The sequence below is a fragment of the Sphaerodactylus townsendi genome, linkage group LG13 (genome assembly GCF_021028975.2).
Source record: "Sphaerodactylus townsendi isolate TG3544 linkage group LG13, MPM_Stown_v2.3, whole genome shotgun sequence".
Classification (NCBI taxonomy): domain Eukaryota; kingdom Metazoa; phylum Chordata; class Lepidosauria; order Squamata; family Sphaerodactylidae; genus Sphaerodactylus; species Sphaerodactylus townsendi.
This window is the reverse complement of record NC_059437.1, coordinates 55,795,486-55,816,576: the sequence shown is the minus strand read 5'-3', so window position 1 is coordinate 55,816,576 and position 21,091 is coordinate 55,795,486. Positions and strand designations below refer to the sequence as shown.

General features: G+C 69.0%; 1 protein-coding gene across 1 annotated transcript in view; it reads right to left on the bottom strand.

Annotated features, from left to right (window-relative positions):
• Positions 1-21,091, bottom strand: part of PTPN11 (protein tyrosine phosphatase non-receptor type 11) — a 43,383-nt gene that overhangs the window by 8,499 nt on the left and 13,793 nt on the right. The window contains exons 2-10 of the mRNA XM_048513877.1: positions 11,881-12,038; positions 10,575-10,671; positions 9,962-10,041; positions 9,539-9,577; positions 7,987-8,145; positions 2,989-3,120; positions 2,258-2,412; positions 1,788-1,855; positions 22-173 (exon numbers count right to left, since the gene is read on the bottom strand). Of these exons, the coding sequence (XP_048369834.1) occupies positions 22-173; positions 1,788-1,855; positions 2,258-2,412; positions 2,989-3,120; positions 7,987-8,145; positions 9,539-9,577; positions 9,962-10,041; positions 10,575-10,671; positions 11,881-12,038 (1,040 nt within the window). The remainder of the gene's footprint in view (positions 1-21; positions 174-1,787; positions 1,856-2,257; positions 2,413-2,988; positions 3,121-7,986; positions 8,146-9,538; positions 9,578-9,961; positions 10,042-10,574; positions 10,672-11,880; positions 12,039-21,091) is intronic.

The window sequence follows — 21,091 nt, the reverse complement described above, 5'->3', positions numbered from 1 at the left end:
AAACCTCTTCAGAAAAGGTACCTGCTCCTCCTCGATCCTGCGTTGTAGCGTTTCAATGTAGTGCTGGACCGCCATGTAAATAAACCGATACTGCGCCTCTGTCTGCACCATCCCAGACCGCTGGGACCTCACCATCTGAATGGTCTTTGGAACATCGATGTCACAGTCCACGCCTGTGGGAAGATGCTCAAAGGAATGGGATACAGGGCCCAGGACAGGAAATGGTGTCACCTGAGCTCTCCGACAGGTGCAGCAAACAGGACAGGAGCGGTGTGTCAATAAAATACAAACTTCTTCTGGGAGGATAAGAAACAAGGCAGCTCTGCTGAGGAAAGGCATCTCACAGCTCTGGGCCACCAGTAAGAAGGCCCTGCTGCCCTGGAGGCCAGTCTGGTCCCTCTCAAACACGGGGAAGGGGGGCTTTGGATGTCACTGGTATTCGAGGACTAAGCTGACCCACATTCACTGTACAGTCACGTAAAGACATTAACACTGAACCACTTGAGGGTTATGCTTGAACACCTCCATCTTCACTAAGGACTGGGCACAAGCCCAGATGTGAATCCCTTGTTTGAAGCAGTCTGCAAGGTCACAGCAGTTTCCACACCTCTCTCTGTTTGCAAGTCAGTAAACGGATCTGATTGGCCTCCGGGGCAACGCCAGCCCAGAGAATAAACTATGATTTTGCTGTATGTTTGGGATCTTTAGTTAAAAGAGTTCCATAATTTATTTATTTATTTATTTATTACACTTATATACTGCCCTCCCCCGGAGGGCTCAGGGCGGGGAACAACAGAGCATAAAGATAGAGCACAATTTAAAACGGTAAATATCAAAAATTAATTAAAAATAGCTCTATATATATTAAAACTAGATCCCATTAAAAGCAGCGTATCAATAACAAGCACAACAGATGGCGTCCTACTAACAAATCCCCTACCAAAAAAAGGGGAGGGACAGCAGGATCCTCAGATGTTATAAAGGGGGGGGCCCATCAGCGGCCAGCCTCCCCAAAGGCCCGGTGGAACAGCTCGGTCTTGCAGGCCCTGCGGAACTCATTAAGATCCCACAGGGCCCGCATAGCTGGAGGAAGAGCGTTCCACCAGGCAGGGACCAGAGCTGTAAGGGCTCTGGCCCAGGTGGAGGCCAGCCGCATCATTGAGGGGCCAGGGATCACCAGCAGATTGGCCTCCGCTGAACGCAGGGGCCATTTCGGGACATATGGGACAAGACGGTCCCGCAGGTACGGAGGTCCCAGGCCGCGCAATAATGTACCATAATCGACAGTAGCCATGATTTAGCCATGAGCTATCTGTGGCTTAGTGTGGATGGCCTGATCGCCTAATTTAGGGTGTTTGTTTGTTTGACCTGGTGAGAATAAAGAGGCCTCAATTAGGAAAAATATAGGAGATGTATTTTCTGTACAGAGAACAATCCAGTGGAGATCAGAGCTTATGCTCTCAAGGTGTCCCAAGAATCAAACGACAGTTTAGTCTAACATCACAGTAAGGACTAGTACATTTGCATGTAAACAATATTTGTCAACGAAGATAAGCAGAACCATTTCAGGCTCTGCCTTCTCCTGCCAGGATACGGCATGCCCTGTAATAGCTCTGCTGACTGGAAAGTAAATAACCTTTTACATAGAAGTCAACTGAACTCACTGTAACCAAAACATGAGAAATAAAACAAGGTCGTAGGAATACAAAGCAAACTCCCTGTCTCTTCAACCAAGTGTTGCTCCCAGAAACACAGGCTTACGTCAAGAAAGAAAATGACAGACTCACCTTTCTCTCTGATTATGTCGATGAGAATGTCTATCACAATGAACGTTCCAGTTCGACCGATCCCCGCACTGTTGAGAAGGGGGAAAAATTCTTATTATAGGAGCAGCAGTGGCGTAGGAGGTTAAGAGCTCGTGTATCTAAGCTGGAGGAACCGGGTTTGATTCCCAGCTCTGCCGCCTGAGCTGTGGAGGCTTCTCTGGGGAATTCAGATTAGCCTGTGCACTCCCCCACACGCCAACTGGGTGACCTTGGGCTAGTCACAGCTTCTCGGAGCTCTCTCAGCCCCACCTACCTCACAGGGTGTTTGTTGTGAGGGGGAGAAGGGCAAGGAGATTGTAAGCCCCTTTGAGTCTCCTGCAGGAGAGAAAGGGGGGATATAAATCCAAACTCTTCTCTTCTCCTTCTTCTTTTGGCCTTTTTTGGCTGTTAACACAAAGTGTAACGACCATCTAACAAACGCTCTACTGTACCTGCAATGAACCACGACCGGGCCAGACTCCGCGATGCTCTCCTGCTTGTGGTGAACTTCTTCTAGGAAATCCAGAACTCCACCGGGATCGCTGGGCACGCCGTGGTCAGGCCAAGTCCGGAAGTGGTACTGCCAGACTGTTCGCTCGGTGTTGCCCTGAACGAGACGCCACCCAAAAGAGTTATAAGAGGCCCTTCTTGAGGTGTGGGCAGGAAGGCAGGCAAGGTGAGGGGTGATCCTCATCTAAGTCTGCCCCTCTCTCATATTCCCACCTAGCTCCTGGACAGCAAAGAGGGGAAAGGAAGGGGGGAAACCAAAGGGACAGCTGTAGTTTCAGAACCCCCGGACCAGGGCAAGAAACCTATGCAGGGAAACAGACGTGGACACATTCCTAAAAAGGGGCCATTCCACAGAACTTGGGTCTTTTGAGTCTCTTGGGAGTTCTCAGAGGTGACACTCTTGGATTGACCATTTTTACTGCATTCCAAGCCAGAGGGTTCCATTCCCTTCCAAAAGTGAGCGCCAATTATACGAATGAGAACGGCCTTCACCTTCACAGCAAAGGAACGTGACGGGGGATATTTGGAGCTCAACGTTAGGTGAGCCGACAGGAGGGACACGAGGAAACACACCCGCGCACACAAGTGTTTGCGCTTCCCTCATCTATGGTTCTGGGAATTTTCTGCTGCAACGCCAGAGATGCCACAGTGTCAGAGGACCTTGCAAACGTACTTGCCCAACCTTTGAAAGTTTGAGTTCTCGTAATGTGTAGTCGTGAGCTGCGCTTTCTTTGACATTCCTGACACGCATAACACCATATTCCTTTAGTGCGTGCTCATCCGGCCAGTATTTCACACACTTGCTCTAGAAGACAAAAACCGGGGCAGGGGACACAGTTAGGCATGTGTACTACTGTAGTGCAAGGTCGCCCAAATCAGAAACCAGTGTCAAAGCCGGCTCTCCTTCTGCTCAGCAAGTAATTTGATTTGTTTTTTGCAGCCAGGTGGATTACATTCTATAGTCTGCATAAGTCAGGCTTGTAAACCACACCTCTCTTAGTCATCTAGGGTGAGCAAGAACTGCATACAAGCGATTAGACAGCAAAGCTTCACAGAAGTTATCACATTCTTCCTTCAGGCCACATGGAGCTTATGCCTAAGTTAAGGTGACCAGATGGTCACTTTTGAGATCCGGAATGGGAGAAGCGGGCACGTGTGCGCACGCGCGCAGCCACAGAAGCGCACGGGCTTTTGGGGCTTGCCGTTTGCCGCCCTGTCACAGAGCAGCAAATGGCAAGCCCCAGAAGGCCATGCGCTCCTGCAGCTGGGCGCATGGGAGGCTGCCGCACTGCCTTGCGCCCCAGAAGGCAGTGCAGCAGCCTCTAAAAAAATCGGGACAATTTGCAGAACCCGCGGGACGTGGGACAAATTGTCCAAAGGCATGACGGTCCCGCCAAAAGCGGGACGGCTGGTCAGCCTAGCCTAAGTATATTTGGGCCAATGAGCTAGACATTTTCATTTTCCAGACAAGCATAAATCATACAAAAGGAGCATCACTTCTGGTTCCAGGAGTGTTCCCAGCTTGTCTCTTCCTCTCCACCCAGTTGCTTTCCACGGGGATCCGGCCATAGACAGGGGCCTGAGTTGCACTTGGCTCCACCCACGGCCTTGCTGCAGCCCAGCCCACCCAACTTGCCAGGACTGGAATGTCCCCACATTCAGCACTGCACAGACTCAGAAGCGTCCTCTGCTGCCTTCTGTTTAATCACCACAAAGATGATCTGGAGATGCGTGAAATAAAAACAAAACTGTGCAAGCTAATTTTCCCCAGCCAAGCGATGACAGAAGCCAGACAGCGACTGGCACCGTTCCTGGCAGGATTAAGAGCATTTCACAGCCCGCTGGAAAAAGGAACAAGAAACACAAACAGATGGCTTTAAAGGAAACTGAGAAGACGCAGGCACTTGCAGCTGGGACCTTAATCCAGATACCCGGCTAAGGCACTTTGGGGGTCCCACAGCACTGCCTTTGAGAATCAAGACCTTGTTAATGAACGCCTCCGGAAGGAAGAGAGGTCTCTGACGGCTGATCCCAAGGAAAGAAGAAGTGGAAGGAACTGAATGGCACCTCCATGGCTGCTAATGTGCCTTGGAACCAGAACCTGGTGACTTCTTCTCCCATGAAACAGAAGACTCCCAAGGCGTTCTCTGCGGTTGACAAAGGCAGCCAGGCCTGCATTGATATTCCCTCCCAAGAGACCCAGTGCAGACCAAAGCAATCAATATTCGCATGGCCAGCAGGAACCCCATTCACACAATGCCTGACCCTGGCTTGTTGGCCAACACATGGAAAAGCACTGGGGGAAAGGGTTGAGGAAAATTTCTCCTTACTACAACACAAAGCTTCTGGCAGTGATTAGCAGAGTGGCAGAAGGGCAGGCAAAGGGGTCTGTGGCTGACCTTGGCTGGGATCTTCTACTGGCCTTCAAAGACACTGAGAACATGCAGTGCGACCATCGGCCAACCAGGCCCAGCCTCCGGACATCCCATGGAAGGAGGGGAGAATTGTGTACCTGACCTTGATGCTCCTTGGTGGAAGGGTAGTCTGACAAATGGGATAGGTGCAGGTGAGGAAGAGGAAGAAGAAGATGATTTTGGTGTAGCGGCGTAGGAGGTTAAGAGCTCGTGTATCTAGTCTGGAGGAACCGGGTTTGATTCCCAGCTCTGCCGCCTGAGCTGTGGAGGCTTCTCTGGGGAATTCAGATTAGCCTGTATACTCCCACACATGCCAGCTGGGTGACCTTGGGCTAGTCACAGCTTCTCGGAGCTCTCTCAGCCCCACCTACCTCACAGGGTGTTTGTTGCGAGGGGGGAAGGGCAAGGAGATTGTCAGCCCCTTTGAGTCTCCTGCAGGAGAGAAAGGGGGGATATAAATCCAAACTCTTCTTCTTCTTCTCTCCTGTAAGGAGGCTCAAGGCGGCTTACAAGCTCCTTTCCCTTCCTCTCCCCACAACAGACATCTGGTGATGTAGGTGGGGCTGAGAGAGATCCGAAGAACTGTGACTAGCCCAAGGTCACCCAGCAGGAATGCAGGAGTGCGGAAACGCATCTGGTTCACCAGATAAGCCTCTGCTACTCAGGTGGAGGAGTGGGGAAACCTGGTTCTCCAGATTAGAATCCACCAGCTCTAAATCATTACACCCCACTGGCAGAAACCAGACTGGGAGTGGAAAGAAGGCCTTGGGGGATGGGGCAAAGGATGAGCACACTCTGGGATGAGCACACTGAAGCCAACTCAGCCCACTGGCCTTGCAAGGCTGGCGGGGCTGCTCTGACCAGCAGGGGCTCTCCCGGTGTCTCATATCACCTCCCACCTGATCCTTCTCACTCAAGCGGCTGTGGAGTGAACCTGGGACCGCCTGTGCTCATAAGAACATAAGAACATAAGAACAAGCCAGCAGGATCAGACCAGAGTCCATCTGGTCCAGCTCTCTGCTACTTGCAGTGGCCTACCAGGTGCCTTTGGGAGCTCACATGCAGGAGGTGAAAGCAACGGCCGTCTGCTGCTGTTGCTCCCGATCACCTGGTCTGCTAAGGCATTTGCAATCTCAGATCAAGGAGGATCAAGATTGGTAGCCATAAATCGACTTCTCCTCCATAAATCTCTGCCACTGTGGAGAAGGAAGCAACCGAAAGGAGCATTTCCTGATATGCTGCCCGAAATACAATGCAAAGACTAGCAACAGCGTGGAAACGTCCCACGTTTAAAATGACAAAAGCCAACTCGCTAAAACCACCGAAAGTGCAGTTTCCAAGTGGGAATAAAAAACGTCCCCTGGAGGCTGCTCAGTTTGGCAGGAATTCCTGAAATTCAGGAATTTGGGGGGCCCTTCCTTCACAGATGAAGGTAGGCCCTTGCTCAAAGGAGACCACGGAGCTGGCCACCTGCAGGTTAACCTCAACCCCTCTTCCGTTGCTCCTTGTTCTCTTCTCCTGGCTTCCCTGGAAACTCTGGTTTCCCAGCCTCCTTTCCACTGCCCCTTTCTAAGACCTGAGCAGCTCAGCCCAGGACTGACACCCCCCTCCCCCACACCTGCCCCAGAGACTTCCTGGCTCACATCCGGAAGAGCGAGTGTCAGGTAGACCTAGGAGTCTCACCTGTGCAGAAACTGACAACCTCTCAGGTGCCGGAAGCAGCCGGCTGTCCTTCTGGGGAAAGATCAAAGGAGCTTGGAATTGTGCCCTCATCTGCTTTACTGGTTGGACTTTTATAGATTTTAGGAGCTGGGGCAAAGAATGTATTTTGTGCACAGCTGGAACATTTCCCCCCACTTATGTAAATCTCACTGCTAGTCAGCAAATTCTTAATGTTCAAGAAAAACCTCTTGAAAATGGAATAAGTCAGCAGGCCAAGAGATCTTGCCACAACACTTTTAAGTGGCAAATGCAGTAAAAAAAAACAACCCCTAGTATTCTACACGGCCCCAGGACCTCTGGAACACGCCAAAGCAACGTGATAGATTTGTTACCAGGTTTTTGGCATGTTTGTGAGCGTGCTGCAGACACACTTGCCCCATTCTAGAAAATGGGTGCAGGACCCCAAGAGGAAAATGAAAGGAAATTCCTAATCGTCCTCTACTTCACTCAACATCCCTGAGCTGTCTGTGGTTCCAGCTCGCTTCCCCCAACCTGGTCTTTTCCCTGGGAAAGCAGAACTGCTCGCCTGGAACACGTCAAGGAGTCACGGCCTAACAAGCACACCCCAGAGCCCTTTCGCCCAGCGCCCGGGTCGAGTGAGCAGCGGCACTGGGGCAGAACATGCTGTCTGCCGGGATGCTGAATATGGAAATTGCAGGCACCGGATCTGAGAATGCTGACTTGCTCCTGCTTCAGCAAGGAAAAGGGAAACGGCGGGAGACTGGGGCCTGACTAATGCCATCCTACCGCCTGACTAATGCCATCCGGCCAATTGATGTGATAAAAGGCCAAGTAGCACAGGTGTCTGCAGCCTGCGGCTCTCCAGATGTTCATGGACTACAAATCCCATCAGTCCCTGCCAGCATGGTCAATTTGAGAGAGCCGAGGGCCACGGCCTCCGCCCCACTCACTGGCAAGTGGACCATGCCTACTTCTGCATCATTATAGAACGCACTCACAATTTAAGACACATAAGGATGACACACGCACACCCCGCTACGACCACAAATGGCACCACTGGTGGGACAGAGGTGGAGAAGAAGGCTCAGCCCCATCATGTCCATGGAGCTAACACAGAAGATGCTCTCAAAGCTCTGCACTCTCGAGAAAGGGCGGCTTTTTCCTTTTTGTTCTAAATTCATTCAATATCTCCTTTGGTTGGTCAGGCACATCCAAATTTATCCTTAAGTTCTTTTCGTACTCGACCAGGGAGCCTGGGAGTTGTGTTTCTCCAGATGTTCATGCAGATTCGACACCCCATCACCTAATGTAGCCATGCCAGACAGGGGCTGATGGGGTTTGTAGTCCATGAACATCTGGAGAGCCGTAGGCTGCAGACACCTGCTCTAGCACCATCTAGTGCCAATTCAAGAGCTCTGGCTTTTTGATAAGAGGCCTTTATTTTCAGCCCCAGCAGAGGCAAGAAGCAGCCTGCCGATTTAGGGTCAGACACCAGCCTGCCAGAATGGCAATCCAGTAACCACGAGGGTATCAAAGCTGGCCACTGGGAGGCACTCTCTTTCTCTCTCTCTTACCTTTCCCCTCTCCACCTCTTTTGTGGTCATGACGATCACGCGGGAGTTCTCCTGGAACACCATCCTCCAGAAGTCGTTCACAGTATTCTGCAAGCAGCCTTGGGTGGCAATGTAGCTCTTCTTCGGTTTTGTGTTGTTGCATTTGGTTTCGATCTCGGCCTGCAAATCAGAGAAAAAGCTGTCAACGGGCTGTTCTAGGAAGGGTGCGTCCCTATGTCAGGACACTTCTGCATCAGAGAGATGTCTGGCGAGAGCGAGGGGGACCCCACCATGGACTCCTCTGAAAACAGCCACGGAGGCAACCCCTCGCGCACTGGAGGAATGTCTCTGGGGTCTGTGCTTTCTTCATCCCTTCTTGCTAGTGGGTTTCATGGCCAACCCCCCCAGATGCTGTAAGTGCCCCTGGCTCTGGGGACCCGGCTGCCTTTGCCACTCCCTCGTCCCCAGGGGAACTATAGCAGGCCTTGCTGGAGCAAGAGAAAGAGAGGCCCCTTTAGCTGAGAGCTGGGCTCCTTCGGGAAGGCAGGCTTTTAGCAACACAGCTCCCTCAAGGAGCATTTTGTGCTGACACTGAAACCATGCACTGGGCATGATCCTTCCTGGTTCATCTCTCTACCCTCGTCTGGCTCTGTTCCAGCTCTCTGTATCTTTCCTCTGTGTCTGCCTTGCATAGCTAGTGACTCCCTGGCTACCACTGCTGCCACTCACCCAATCTACCCAAAAAAATATCACTATCCTCCAAAAATTGGTTTTCACTCATAGGCAAGTGTAGGTCCCTCCCCTCCAGTCTCTTAAGGCTTGCTGGAAGTGACCAGAAATTGTCTCTGGCAACCAGGAAGGGCATGTTTACAGGAGGGAGGCGGGGACTGATCAACATTTATGGGCAAGGGAGCCAATTAAGAGCTTGTGTGCACCAGCTCCCTCAGGTCTTTACAAAACTTGGTTCTCCAAACACCCTAAATCCTGCATTCAGCTGTAAGCAGGACTGACACTTGAATGCACCTCTGAGTGCGCGCGCACACAACTCACATGTCATGTATTGGAAAATGCACCTGCCGCCTCTCCAGAGGCCTGCTTGACTAGCTGGCTCCCTGACCCACTAATAATCTTCATGAAAGAAGACCCTGTGGATCGTTTCTTTGCTAGCGGAAGCCCTTCCCTCCAGGAGGAGGAGGAGGAGTTTGGATTTATATCCCCCCTTTCTCTCCTGTAGGAGACTCAAAGGGGCTTACAATCTCCTTGCCCTTCCCCCCTCACAACAAACACCCTGTGAGGTGGGTGGGGCTGAGAGAGCTCTGAGAAGCTGTGACTAGCCTGGCATCACCTTAGCTATGCAGTGTGAGCGTGTACAGGCTAATCTGGACCCCCCAGACAAGCCTCCACAGCCCAAGCACCTGTGGAGCCTGGGAATCCTCAAACCCGGTTGCCCCTCCAGGATTAGATATTCTTTTAGCTCTCAACCTTTCTGGAAGTGCCCTACTTTCCGTAATCCAAAACCTGCTAATCTACACAGTTTATTGCACGTCCCATCCTGTTGATTGCATTGACTTACTCTGTGTAATCCGCCTTGAGTCCCAGCGAGAGAGGCAGGCTATAAATAATGTAGATAAAAAAACAAATAAGTAACCTTTCACCACACACCTGCTAGGGGGAAAGCTTATTCCTAGAGAGGAAAGTGTATCTGCTAGTGGAATGAATCCAACCTTCTCTCCTTTCTTCTGGTATAGAAAAACAGTTAAGCCATCTGAACCCCTACCAGCAGCCTGGTGGGGTACAACCCTGGTTTACCACCTCACCTGAGATATGACTGAAAAGGCTGTGCCCCCTGCCCCCGCCCCCGCCCCCCCCCCACTAAAAAATAAGCTCTGGCTGTGAAGTGTTCAGCTACGGGATTCCTCCGAAGCCGTCCTCAGACTGCCTGTTTCTCAGTGGCCAGAGAAATCCCTACAACCCAAGGCAGGGGACAAGGCCTTACCATGATAATATTGGCATTTATGTAATCAGAAACAGGTTCGTTTGGATCACCATCGTGTAGGACAACACGGGTGTGGTCAACTGGAACAGAAACACAAAGAAAACCAGAGACACCTCGTTAAACAGCTGCACTTGAGGGCAAAATAAAGCTTGCTCACCTGGGATGAATAAAAATTGCCTCCAGAACACCAGGCAGGGAGAAGAAGTTGGGAGTATTTTCTAATCCCATCCCCCAGGATCTTCAGAGTACTTTAATCAGGCTATATTTTTGTACACTTGCAGCGCAATTCTATGCAGAGTTTCTCCATTCTAAGCTGACTAAAAAATGAATGAGCTTAGATGGGAGTAACTCTCCACCCATCAAGAAGACGAAGAGTTTGGATTTATACTCCAGTAAGGAGTCTCAAAGCGGATCTCAAAGCCTCCCCACACCCCACCTAGCCTATTTCACAGGGTTGTGGTGAGGATATTGCAGAAAAAAAAGTCATGCCAGGTATGCCCTCTGAGTTTCTCGGAGGAAGAACGGGAAAGAAATCTGGCAAATTAGAACAAGTCTTAAACAATACAGGAATGGCCAGGAGACCACCGCAGACCGAACCCCACGGCTGACTCACAGGGAAGAATGTTTTTGTATCTGTTCTTGTTCTTATTCTCCTGCCGCTGCCCCTCTTTGCGACTGTACAGGAGTTTGCATTCTTGTTGCTGCAGAGTCTAAAGAGAAGAGAACAATGTGGAAAAATTAACGATGAGCCTCGTGCACTTCTCTCTCCCTGGGCTTCTGCCAGCTCCCCGCCCGCCAGGTCTAAAGAAGACAGGATGGACACCAAAGACGCCTGCTGGCCCAGGGTGTCTCTGCCAGGAGAAACCTCTCTGCTCAAGAGGCTTCTGAGCGCCAGCTGTGAGGCAAGGCCATGAACTGCCATTTGCTGACAGCTGTGAGAGTCCAAGGCTGCTGCTGGAGAAGGCAGGATAGCAGTGCCCAGGTTTGCCAGGGAGGGCTTCACATCCAGAGGCCAGCAAAATAAGCAGGTAAGAAATGCCTGGAGCAGAGGGGGTGGGCAAAAGATACCCTGGCCAACAGGGGCGTTTCTTCCAGCCCTTGAGCCGCTTAGCAATATCTCAGGAGCATCAGCCTTGTGGGCTGCAGCGCTGACGAGTGGGTGGAGGCTCCTCAGAAAGGGTTAAATGACTCGAGAGCCTCTGGAGCACCAGCAGGGGCCTACTGGGGGTCCGGGCGCACTTGAGAAGGCTCTGAGTGGGATGTCGGCTCTTGAAGAGAGCTGAAATCCTACTATCAGCCCTCCAAAGCTAGTAAAGGGTCGTCTGTGATTTTCGTAAGCCGTATCATTTGCTGGAATTCTGACTGGTGGCTTCGTGGGACTGGCAATACCAAGGCGTCATGGATATGGTGGGGGCACACAAGTGTGCGCCTAGTCCAGTGTTGATGAATTGCAAGCCATGGAGGCATCCTTTCAAGTCTCTACCCTCAGATAGCTTCAGAAGTTGCCTTCTTAGCAATATTCAAATTCTGCTTTTACCGCAGAAATCCATTCAACTGGCCGGCATTCCGCCCTGTTCAGACAGTTTTTTAGGATGAGAGCTGCCAAAGCAAACCTTCTAGCAGTCTCGTGCCTCCTCCTGGTGGCCCCTTGGCAGAATTACACAGCACCCAAAAGCTGGTTGCAGATCTACTCTGCTGCATTATCTCTAGTTAACTGCAATAATTGCAAAATAAATATGGGGCATTTTGCAATTGCTGCAGTGAATGTAAAAACAAAAAAGTCTACAATGAAAAACTATTATTTCCTTTCATTCTCTTCAGATTTCTTTTGATATTTGCAATCTCAGATTGTGTCGGTTTCACTTTCCATGAGGCAGTCAGCCATTTCCATGCTGGCACGGCCCATTTCCCCCACCTACCTCAAATTCTTCCCAGAATCCTTGCTTGACTTTGTCGGTTGTTTCCGCGAGCTTGCTCAGTTCTCGAACTCTGCTCTCAATTTCTGCGGCATTGATGCGGGTGGTATTGAGGGGCTGCCAGAGACAGGAGGAGAGAGAGAGAGCCTGGTTAATTCTGCCTGGACACCAAAAGCAGGTTGTCTTCTCAAGTCACAAACAGGGAAGTTCTTGTATTGTAGAAGGCTTTCACGGCCGGAATCACTTGGGTGCTGTGTGGTTTCCGGGCTGTATGGCCGTGTTCTAGCAGCATTCTCTCCTGACGTTTCGCCTGCATCTGTGGCTGGCATCTTCATGGGGTGGGGGGGGGGGGGGGTGGGGGGGGGGGGGGGTGGGGGGGGGGGGGGGTGGGGGGGGGGGGGGGTGGGGGGGGGGGGGGGTGGGGGGGGGGGGGGGTGGGGGGGGGGGGGGGTGGGGGGGGGGGGGGGTGGGGGGGGGGGGGGGTGGGGGGGGGGGGGGGTGGGGGGGGGGGGGGGTGGGGGGGGGGGGGGGTGGGGGGGGGGGGGGGTGGGGGGGGGGGGGGGTGGGGGGGGGGGGGGGTGGGGGGGGGGGGGGGTGGGGGGGGGGGGGGGTGGGGGGGGGGGGGGGTGGGGGGGGGGGGGGGTGGGGGGGGGGGGGGGTGGGGGGGGGGGGGGGTGGGGGGGGGGGGGGGTGGGGGGGGGGGGGGGTGGGGGGGGGGGGGGGTGGGGGGGGGGGGGGGTGGGGGGGGGGGGGGGTGGGGGGGGGGGGGGGTGGGGGGGGGGGGGGGTGGGGGGGGGGGGGGGTGGGGGGGGGGGGGGGTGGGGGGGGGGGGGGGTGGGGGGGGGGGGGGGTGGGGGGGGGGGGGGGTGGGGGGGGGGGGGGGTGGGGGGGGGGGGGGGTGGGGGGGGGGGGGGGTGGGGGGGGGGGGGGGTGGGGGGGGGGGGGGGTGGGGGGGGGGGGGGGTGGGGGGGGGGGGGGGTGGGGGGGGGGGGGGGTGGGGGGGGGGGGGGGTGGGGGGGGGGGGGGGTGGGGGGGGGGGGGGGTGGGGGGGGGGGGGGGTGGGGGGGGGGGGGGGTGGGGGGGGGGGGGGGTGGGGGGGGGGGGGGGTGGGGGGGGGGGGGGGTGGGGGGGGGGGGGGGTGGGGGGGGGGGGGGGTGGGGGGGGGGGGGGGTGGGGGGGGGGGGGGGTGGGGGGGGGGGGGGGTGGGGGGGGGGGGGGGTGGGGGGGGGGGGGGGTGGGGGGGGGGGGGGGTGGGGGGGGGGGGGGGTGGGGGGGGGGGGGGGTGGGGGGGGGGGGGGGTGGGGGGGGGGGGGGGTGGGGGGGGGGGGGGGTGGGGGGGGGGGGGGGTGGGGGGGGGGGGGGGTGGGGGGGGGGGGGGGTGGGGGGGGGGGGGGGTGGGGGGGGGGGGGGGTGGGGGGGGGGGGGGGTGGGGGGGGGGGGGGGTGGGGGGGGGGGGGGGTGGGGGGGGGGGGGGGTGGGGGGGGGGGGGGGTGGGGGGGGGGGGGGGTGGGGGGGGGGGGGGGTGGGGGGGGGGGGGGGTGGGGGGGGGGGGGGGTGGGGGGGGGGGGGGGTGGGGGGGGGGGGGGGTGGGGGGGGGGGGGGGTGGGGGGGGGGGGGGGTGGGGGGGGGGGGGGGTGGGGGGGGGGGGGGGTGGGGGGGGGGGGGGGTGGGGGGGGGGGGGGGTGGGGGGGGGGGGGGGTGGGGGGGGGGGGGGGTGGGGGGGGGGGGGGGTGGGGGGGGGGGGGGGTGGGGGGGGGGGGGGGTGGGGGGGGGGGGGGGTGGGGGGGGGGGGGGGTGGGGGGGGGGGGGGGTGGGGGGGGGGGGGGGTGGGGGGGGGGGGGGGTGGGGGGGGGGGGGGGTGGGGGGGGGGGGGGGTGGGGGGGGGGGGGGGTGGGGGGGGGGGGGGGTGGGGGGGGGGGGGGGTGGGGGGGGGGGGGGGTGGGGGGGGGGGGGGGTGGGGGGGGGGGGGGGTGGGGGGGGGGGGGGGTGGGGGGGGGGGGGGGTGGGGGGGGGGGGGGGTGGGGGGGGGGGGGGGTGGGGGGGGGGGGGGGTGGGGGGGGGGGGGGGTGGGGGGGGGGGGGGGTGGGGGGGGGGGGGGGTGGGGGGGGGGGGGGGTGGGGGGGGGGGGGGGTGGGGGGGGGGGGGGGTGGGGGGGGGGGGGGGTGGGGGGGGGGGGGGGTGGGGGGGGGGGGGGGTGGGGGGGGGGGGGGGTGGGGGGGGGGGGGGGTGGGGGGGGGGGGGGGTGGGGGGGGGGGGGGGTGGGGGGGGGGGGGGGTGGGGGGGGGGGGGGGTGGGGGGGGGGGGGGGTGGGGGGGGGGGGGGGTGGGGGGGGGGGGGGGTGGGGGGGGGGGGGGGTGGGGGGGGGGGGGGGTGGGGGGGGGGGGGGGTGGGGGGGGGGGGGGGTGGGGGGGGGGGGGGGTGGGGGGGGGGGGGGGTGGGGGGGGGGGGGGGTGGGGGGGGGGGGGGGTGGGGGGGGGGGGGGGTGGGGGGGGGGGGGGGTGGGGGGGGGGGGGGGTGGGGGGGGGGGGGGGTGGGGGGGGGGGGGGGTGGGGGGGGGGGGGGGTGGGGGGGGGGGGGGGTGGGGGGGGGGGGGGGTGGGGGGGGGGGGGGGTGGGGGGGGGGGGGGGTGGGGGGGGGGGGGGGTGGGGGGGGGGGGGGGTGGGGGGGGGGGGGGGTGGGGGGGGGGGGGGGTGGGGGGGGGGGGGGGTGGGGGGGGGGGGGGGTGGGGGGGGGGGGGGGTGGGGGGGGGGGGGGGTGGGGGGGGGGGGGGGTGGGGGGGGGGGGGGGTGGGGGGGGGGGGGGGTGGGGGGGGGGGGGGGTGGGGGGGGGGGGGGGTGGGGGGGGGGGGGGGTGGGGGGGGGGGGGGGTGGGGGGGGGGGGGGGTGGGGGGGGGGGGGGGTGGGGGGGGGGGGGGGTGGGGGGGGGGGGGGGTGGGGGGGGGGGGGGGTGGGGGGGGGGGGGGGTGGGGGGGGGGGGGGGTGGGGGGGGGGGGGGGTGGGGGGGGGGGGGGGTGGGGGGGGGGGGGGGTGGGGGGGGGGGGGGGTGGGGGGGGGGGGGGGTGGGGGGGGGGGGGGGTGGGGGGGGGGGGGGGTGGGGGGGGGGGGGGGTGGGGGGGGGGGGGGGTGGGGGGGGGGGGGGGTGGGGGGGGGGGGGGGTGGGGGGGGGGGGGGGTGGGGGGGGGGGGGGGTGGGGGGGGGGGGGGGTGGGGGGGGGGGGGGGTGGGGGGGGGGGGGGGTGGGGGGGGGGGGGGGTGGGGGGGGGGGGGGGTGGGGGGGGGGGGGGGTGGGGGGGGGGGGGGGTGGGGGGGGGGGGGGGTGGGGGGGGGGGGGGGTGGGGGGGGGGGGGGGTGGGGGGGGGGGGGGGTGGGGGGGGGGGGGGGTGGGGGGGGGGGGGGGTGGGGGGGGGGGGGGGTGGGGGGGGGGGGGGGTGGGGGGGGGGGGGGGTGGGGGGGGGGGGGGGTGGGGGGGGGGGGGGGTGGGGGGGGGGGGGGGTGGGGGGGGGGGGGGGTGGGGGGGGGGGGGGGTGGGGGGGGGGGGGGGTGGGGGGGGGGGGGGGTGGGGGGGGGGGGGGGTGGGGGGGGGGGGGGGTGGGGGGGGGGGGGGGTGGGGGGGGGGGGGGGTGGGGGGGGGGGGGGGTGGGGGGGGGGGGGGGTGGGGGGGGGGGGGGGTGGGGGGGGGGGGGGGTGGGGGGGGGGGGGGGTGGGGGGGGGGGGGGGTGGGGGGGGGGGGGGGTGGGGGGGGGGGGGGGTGGGGGGGGGGGGGGGTGGGGGGGGGGGGGGGTGGGGGGGGGGGGGGGTGGGGGGGGGGGGGGGTGGGGGGGGGGGGGGGTGGGGGGGGGGGGGGGTGGGGGGGGGGGGGGGTGGGGGGGGGGGGGGGTGGGGGGGGGGGGGGGTGGGGGGGGGGGGGGGTGGGGGGGGGGGGGGGTGGGGGGGGGGGGGGGTGGGGGGGGGGGGGGGTGGGGGGGGGGGGGGGTGGGGGGGGGGGGGGGTGGGGGGGGGGGGGGGTGGGGGGGGGGGGGGGTGGGGGGGGGGGGGGGTGGGGGGGGGGGGGGGTGGGGGGGGGGGGGGGTGGGGGGGGGGGGGGGTGGGGGGGGGGGGGGGTGGGGGGGGGGGGGGGTGGGGGGGGGGGGGGGTGGGGGGGGGGGGGGGTGGGGGGGGGGGGGGGTGGGGGGGGGGGGGGGTGGGGGGGGGGGGGGGTGGGGGGGGGGGGGGGTGGGGGGGGGGGGGGGTGGGGGGGGGGGGGGGTGGGGGGGGGGGGGGGTGGGGGGGGGGGGGGGTGGGGGGGGGGGGGGGTGGGGGGGGGGGGGGGTGGGGGGGGGGGGGGGTGGGGGGGGGGGGGGGTGGGGGGGGGGGGGGGTGGGGGGGGGGGGGGGTGGGGGGGGGGGGGGGTGGGGGGGGGGGGGGGTGGGGGGGGGGGGGGGTGGGGGGGGGGGGGGGTGGGGGGGGGGGGGGGTGGGGGGGGGGGGGGGTGGGGGGGGGGGGGGGTGGGGGGGGGGGGGGGTGGGGGGGGGGGGGGGTGGGGGGGGGGGGGGGTGGGGGGGGGGGGGGGTGGGGGGGGGGGGGGGTGGGGGGGGGGGGGGGTGGGGGGGGGGGGGGGTGGGGGGGGGGGGGGGTGGGGGGGGGGGGGGGTGGGGGGGGGGGGGGGTGGGGGGGGGGGGGGGTGGGGGGGGGGGGGGGTGGGGGGGGGGGGGGGTGGGGGGGGGGGGGGGTGGGGGGGGGGGGGGGTGGGGGGGGGGGGGGGTGGGGGGGGGGGGGGGTGGGGGGGGGGGGGGGTGGGGGGGGGGGGGGGTGGGGGGGGGGGGGGGTGGGGGGGGGGGGGGGTGGGGGGGGGGGGGGGTGGGGGGGGGGGGGGGTGGGGGGGGGGGGGGGTGGGGGGGGGGGGGGGTGGGGGGGGGGGGGGGTGGGGGGGGGGGGGGGTGGGGGGGGGGGGGGGTGGGGGGGGGGGGGGGTGGGGGGGGGGGGGGGTGGGGGGGGGGGGGGGTGGGGGGGGGGGGGGGTGGGGGGGGGGGGGGGTGGGGGGGGGGGGGGGTGGGGGGGGGGGGGGGTGGGGGGGGGGGGGGGTGGGGGGGGGGGGGGGTGGGGGGGGGGGGGGGTGGGGGGGGGGGGGGGTGGGGGGGGGGGGGGGTGGGGGGGGGGGGGGGTGGGGGGGGGGGGGGGTGGGGGGGGGGGGGGGTGGGGGGGGGGGGGGGTGGGGGGGGGGGGGGGTGGGGGGGGGGGGGGGTGGGGGGGGGGGGGGGTGGGGGGGGGGGGGGGTGGGGGGGGGGGGGGGTGGGGGGGGGGGGGGGTGGGGGGGGGGGGGGGTGGGGGGGGGGGGGGGTGGGGGGGGGGGGGGGTGGGGGGGGGGGGGGGTGGGGGGGGGGGGGGGTGGGGGGGGGGGGGGGTGGGGGGGGGGGGGGGTGGGGGGGGGGGGGGGTGGGGGGGGGGGGGGGTGGGGGGGGGGGGGGGTGGGGGGGGGGGGGGGTGGGGGGGGGGGGGGGTGGGGGGGGGGGGGGGTGGGGGGGGGGGGGGGTGGGGGGGGGGGGGGGTGGGGGGGGGGGGGGGTGGGGGGGGGGGGGGGTGGGGGGGGGGGGGGGTGGGGGGGGGGGGGGGTGGGGGGGGGGGGGGGTGGGGGGGGGGGGGGGTGGGGGGGGGGGGGGGTGGGGGGGGGGGGGGGTGGGGGGGGGGGGGGGTGGGGGGGGGGGGGGGTGGGGGGGGGGGGGGGTGGGGGGGGGGGGGGGTGGGGGGGGGGGGGGGTGGGGGGGGGGGGGGGTGGGGGGGGGGGGGGGTGGGGGGGGGGGGGGGTGGGGGGGGGGGGGGGTGGGGGGGGGGGGGGGTGGGGGGGGGGGGGGGTGGGGGGGGGGGGGGGTGGGGGGGGGGGGGGGTGGGGGGGGGGGGGGGTGGGGGGGGGGGGGGGTGGGGGGGGGGGGGGGTGGGGGGGGGGGGGGGTGGGGGGGGGGGGGGGTGGGGGGGGGGGGGGGTGGGGGGGGGGGGGGGTGGGGGGGGGGGGGGGTGGGGGGGGGGGGGGGTGGGGGGGGGGGGGGGTGGGGGGGGGGGGGGGTGGGGGGGGGGGGGGGTGGGGGGGGGGGGGGGTGGGGGGGGGGGGGGGTGGGGGGGGGGGGGGGTGGGGGGGGGGGGGGGTGGGGGGGGGGGGGGGTGGGGGGGGGGGGGGGTGGGGGGGGGGGGGGGTGGGGGGGGGGGGGGGTGGGGGGGGGGGGGGGTGGGGGGGGGGGGGGGTGGGGGGGGGGGGGGGTGGGGGGGGGGGGGGGTGGGGGGGGGGGGGGGTGGGGGGGGGGGGGGGTGGGGGGGGGGGGGGGTGGGGGGGGGGGGGGGTGGGGGGGGGGGGGGGTGGGGGGGGGGGGGGGTGGGGGGGGGGGGGGGTGGGGGGGGGGGGGGGTGGGGGGGGGGGGGGGTGGGGGGGGGGGGGGGTGGGGGGGGGGGGGGGTGGGGGGGGGGGGGGGTGGGGGGGGGGGGGGGTGGGGGGGGGGGGGGGTGGGGGGGGGGGGGGGTGGGGGGGGGGGGGGGTGGGGGGGGGGGGGGGTGGGGGGGGGGGGGGGTGGGGGGGGGGGGGGGTGGGGGGGGGGGGGGGTGGGGGGGGGGGGGGGTGGGGGGGGGGGGGGGTGGGGGGGGGGGGGGGTGGGGGGGGGGGGGGGTGGGGGGGGGGGGGGGTGGGGGGGGGGGGGGGTGGGGGGGGGGGGGGGTGGGGGGGGGGGGGGGTGGGGGGGGGGGGGGGTGGGGGGGGGGGGGGGTGGGGGGGGGGGGGGGTGGGGGGGGGGGGGGGTGGGGGGGGGGGGGGGTGGGGGGGGGGGGGGGTGGGGGGGGGGGGGGGTGGGGGGGGGGGGGGGTGGGGGGGGGGGGGGGTGGGGGGGGGGGGGGGTGGGGGGGGGGGGGGGTGGGGGGGGGGGGGGGTGGGGGGGGGGGGGGGTGGGGGGGGGGGGGGGTGGGGGGGGGGGGGGGTGGGGGGGGGGGGGGGTGGGGGGGGGGGGGGGTGGGGGGGGGGGGGGGTGGGGGGGGGGGGGGGTGGGGGGGGGGGGGGGTGGGGGGGGGGGGGGGTGGGGGGGGGGGGGGGTGGGGGGGGGGGGGGGTGGGGGGGGGGGGGGGTGGGGGGGGGGGGGGGTGGGGGGGGGGGGGGGTGGGGGGGGGGGGGGGTGGGGGGGGGGGGGGGTGGGGGGGGGGGGGGGTGGGGGGGGGGGGGGGTGGGGGGGGGGGGGGGTGGGGGGGGGGGGGGGTGGGGGGGGGGGGGGGTGGGGGGGGGGGGGGGTGGGGGGGGGGGGGGGTGGGGGGGGGGGGGGGTGGGGGGGGGGGGGGGTGGGGGGGGGGGGGGGTGGGGGGGGGGGGGGGTGGGGGGGGGGGGGGGTGGGGGGGGGGGGGGGTGGGGGGGGGGGGGGGTGGGGGGGGGGGGGGGTGGGGGGGGGGGGGGGTGGGGGGGGGGGGGGGTGGGGGGGGGGGGGGGTGGGGGGGGGGGGGGGTGGGGGGGGGGGGGGGTGGGGGGGGGGGGGGGTGGGGGGGGGGGGGGGTGGGGGGGGGGGGGGGTGGGGGGGGGGGGGGGTGGGGGGGGGGGGGGGTGGGGGGGGGGGGGGGTGGGGGGGGGGGGGGGTGGGGGGGGGGGGGGGTGGGGGGGGGGGGGGGTGGGGGGGGGGGGGGGTGGGGGGGGGGGGGGGTGGGGGGGGGGGGGGGTGGGGGGGGGGGGGGGTGGGGGGGGGGGGGGGTGGGGGGGGGGGGGGGTGGGGGGGGGGGGGGGTGGGGGGGGGGGGGGGTGGGGGGGGGGGGGGGTGGGGGGGGGGGGGGGTGGGGGGGGGGGGGGGTGGGGGGGGGGGGGGGTGGGGGGGGGGGGGGGTGGGGGGGGGGGGGGGTGGGGGGGGGGGGGGGTGGGGGGGGGGGGGGGTGGGGGGGGGGGGGGGTGGGGGGGGGGGGGGGTGGGGGGGGGGGGGGGTGGGGGGGGGGGGGGGTGGGGGGGGGGGGGGGTGGGGGGGGGGGGGGGTGGGGGGGGGGGGGGGTGGGGGGGGGGGGGGGTGGGGGGGGGGGGGGGTGGGGGGGGGGGGGGGTGGGGGGGGGGGGGGGTGGGGGGGGGGGGGGGTGGGGGGGGGGGGGGGTGGGGGGGGGGGGGGGTGGGGGGGGGGGGGGGTGGGGGGGGGGGGGGGTGGGGGGGGGGGGGGGTGGGGGGGGGGGGGGGTGGGGGGGGGGGGGGGTGGGGGGGGGGGGGGGTGGGGGGGGGGGGGGGTGGGGGGGGGGGGGGGTGGGGGGGGGGGGGGGTGGGGGGGGGGGGGGGTGGGGGGGGGGGGGGGTGGGGGGGGGGGGGGGTGGGGGGGGGGGGGGGTGGGGGGGGGGGGGGGTGGGGGGGGGGGGGGGTGGGGGGGGGGGGGGGTGGGGGGGGGGGGGGGTGGGGGGGGGGGGGGGTGGGGGGGGGGGGGGGTGGGGGGGGGGGGGGGTGGGGGGGGGGGGGGGTGGGGGGGGGGGGGGGTGGGGGGGGGGGGGGGTGGGGGGGGGGGGGGGTGGGGGGGGGGGGGGGTGGGGGGGGGGGGGGGTGGGGGGGGGGGGGGGTGGGGGGGGGGGGGGGTGGGGGGGGGGGGGGGTGGGGGGGGGGGGGGGTGGGGGGGGGGGGGGGTGGGGGGGGGGGGGGGTGGGGGGGGGGGGGGGTGGGGGGGGGGGGGGGTGGGGGGGGGGGGGGGTGGGGGGGGGGGGGGGTGGGGGGGGGGGGGGGTGGGGGGGGGGGGGGGTGGGGGGGGGGGGGGGTGGGGGGGGGGGGGGGTGGGGGGGGGGGGGGGTGGGGGGGGGGGGGGGTGGGGGGGGGGGGGGGTGGGGGGGGGGGGGGGTGGGGGGGGGGGGGGGTGGGGGGGGGGGGGGGTGGGGGGGGGGGGGGGTGGGGGGGGGGGGGGGTGGGGGGGGGGGGGGGTGGGGGGGGGGGGGGGTGGGGGGGGGGGGGGGTGGGGGGGGGGGGGGGTGGGGGGGGGGGGGGGTGGGGGGGGGGGGGGGTGGGGGGGGGGGGGGGTGGGGGGGGGGGGGGGTGGGGGGGGGGGGGGGTGGGGGGGGGGGGGGGTGGGGGGGGGGGGGGGTGGGGGGGGGGGGGGGTGGGGGGGGGGGGGGGTGGGGGGGGGGGGGGGTGGGGGGGGGGGGGGGTGGGGGGGGGGGGGGGTGGGGGGGGGGGGGGGTGGGGGGGGGGGGGGGTGGGGGGGGGGGGGGGTGGGGGGGGGGGGGGGTGGGGGGGGGGGGGGGTGGGGGGGGGGGGGGGTGGGGGGGGGG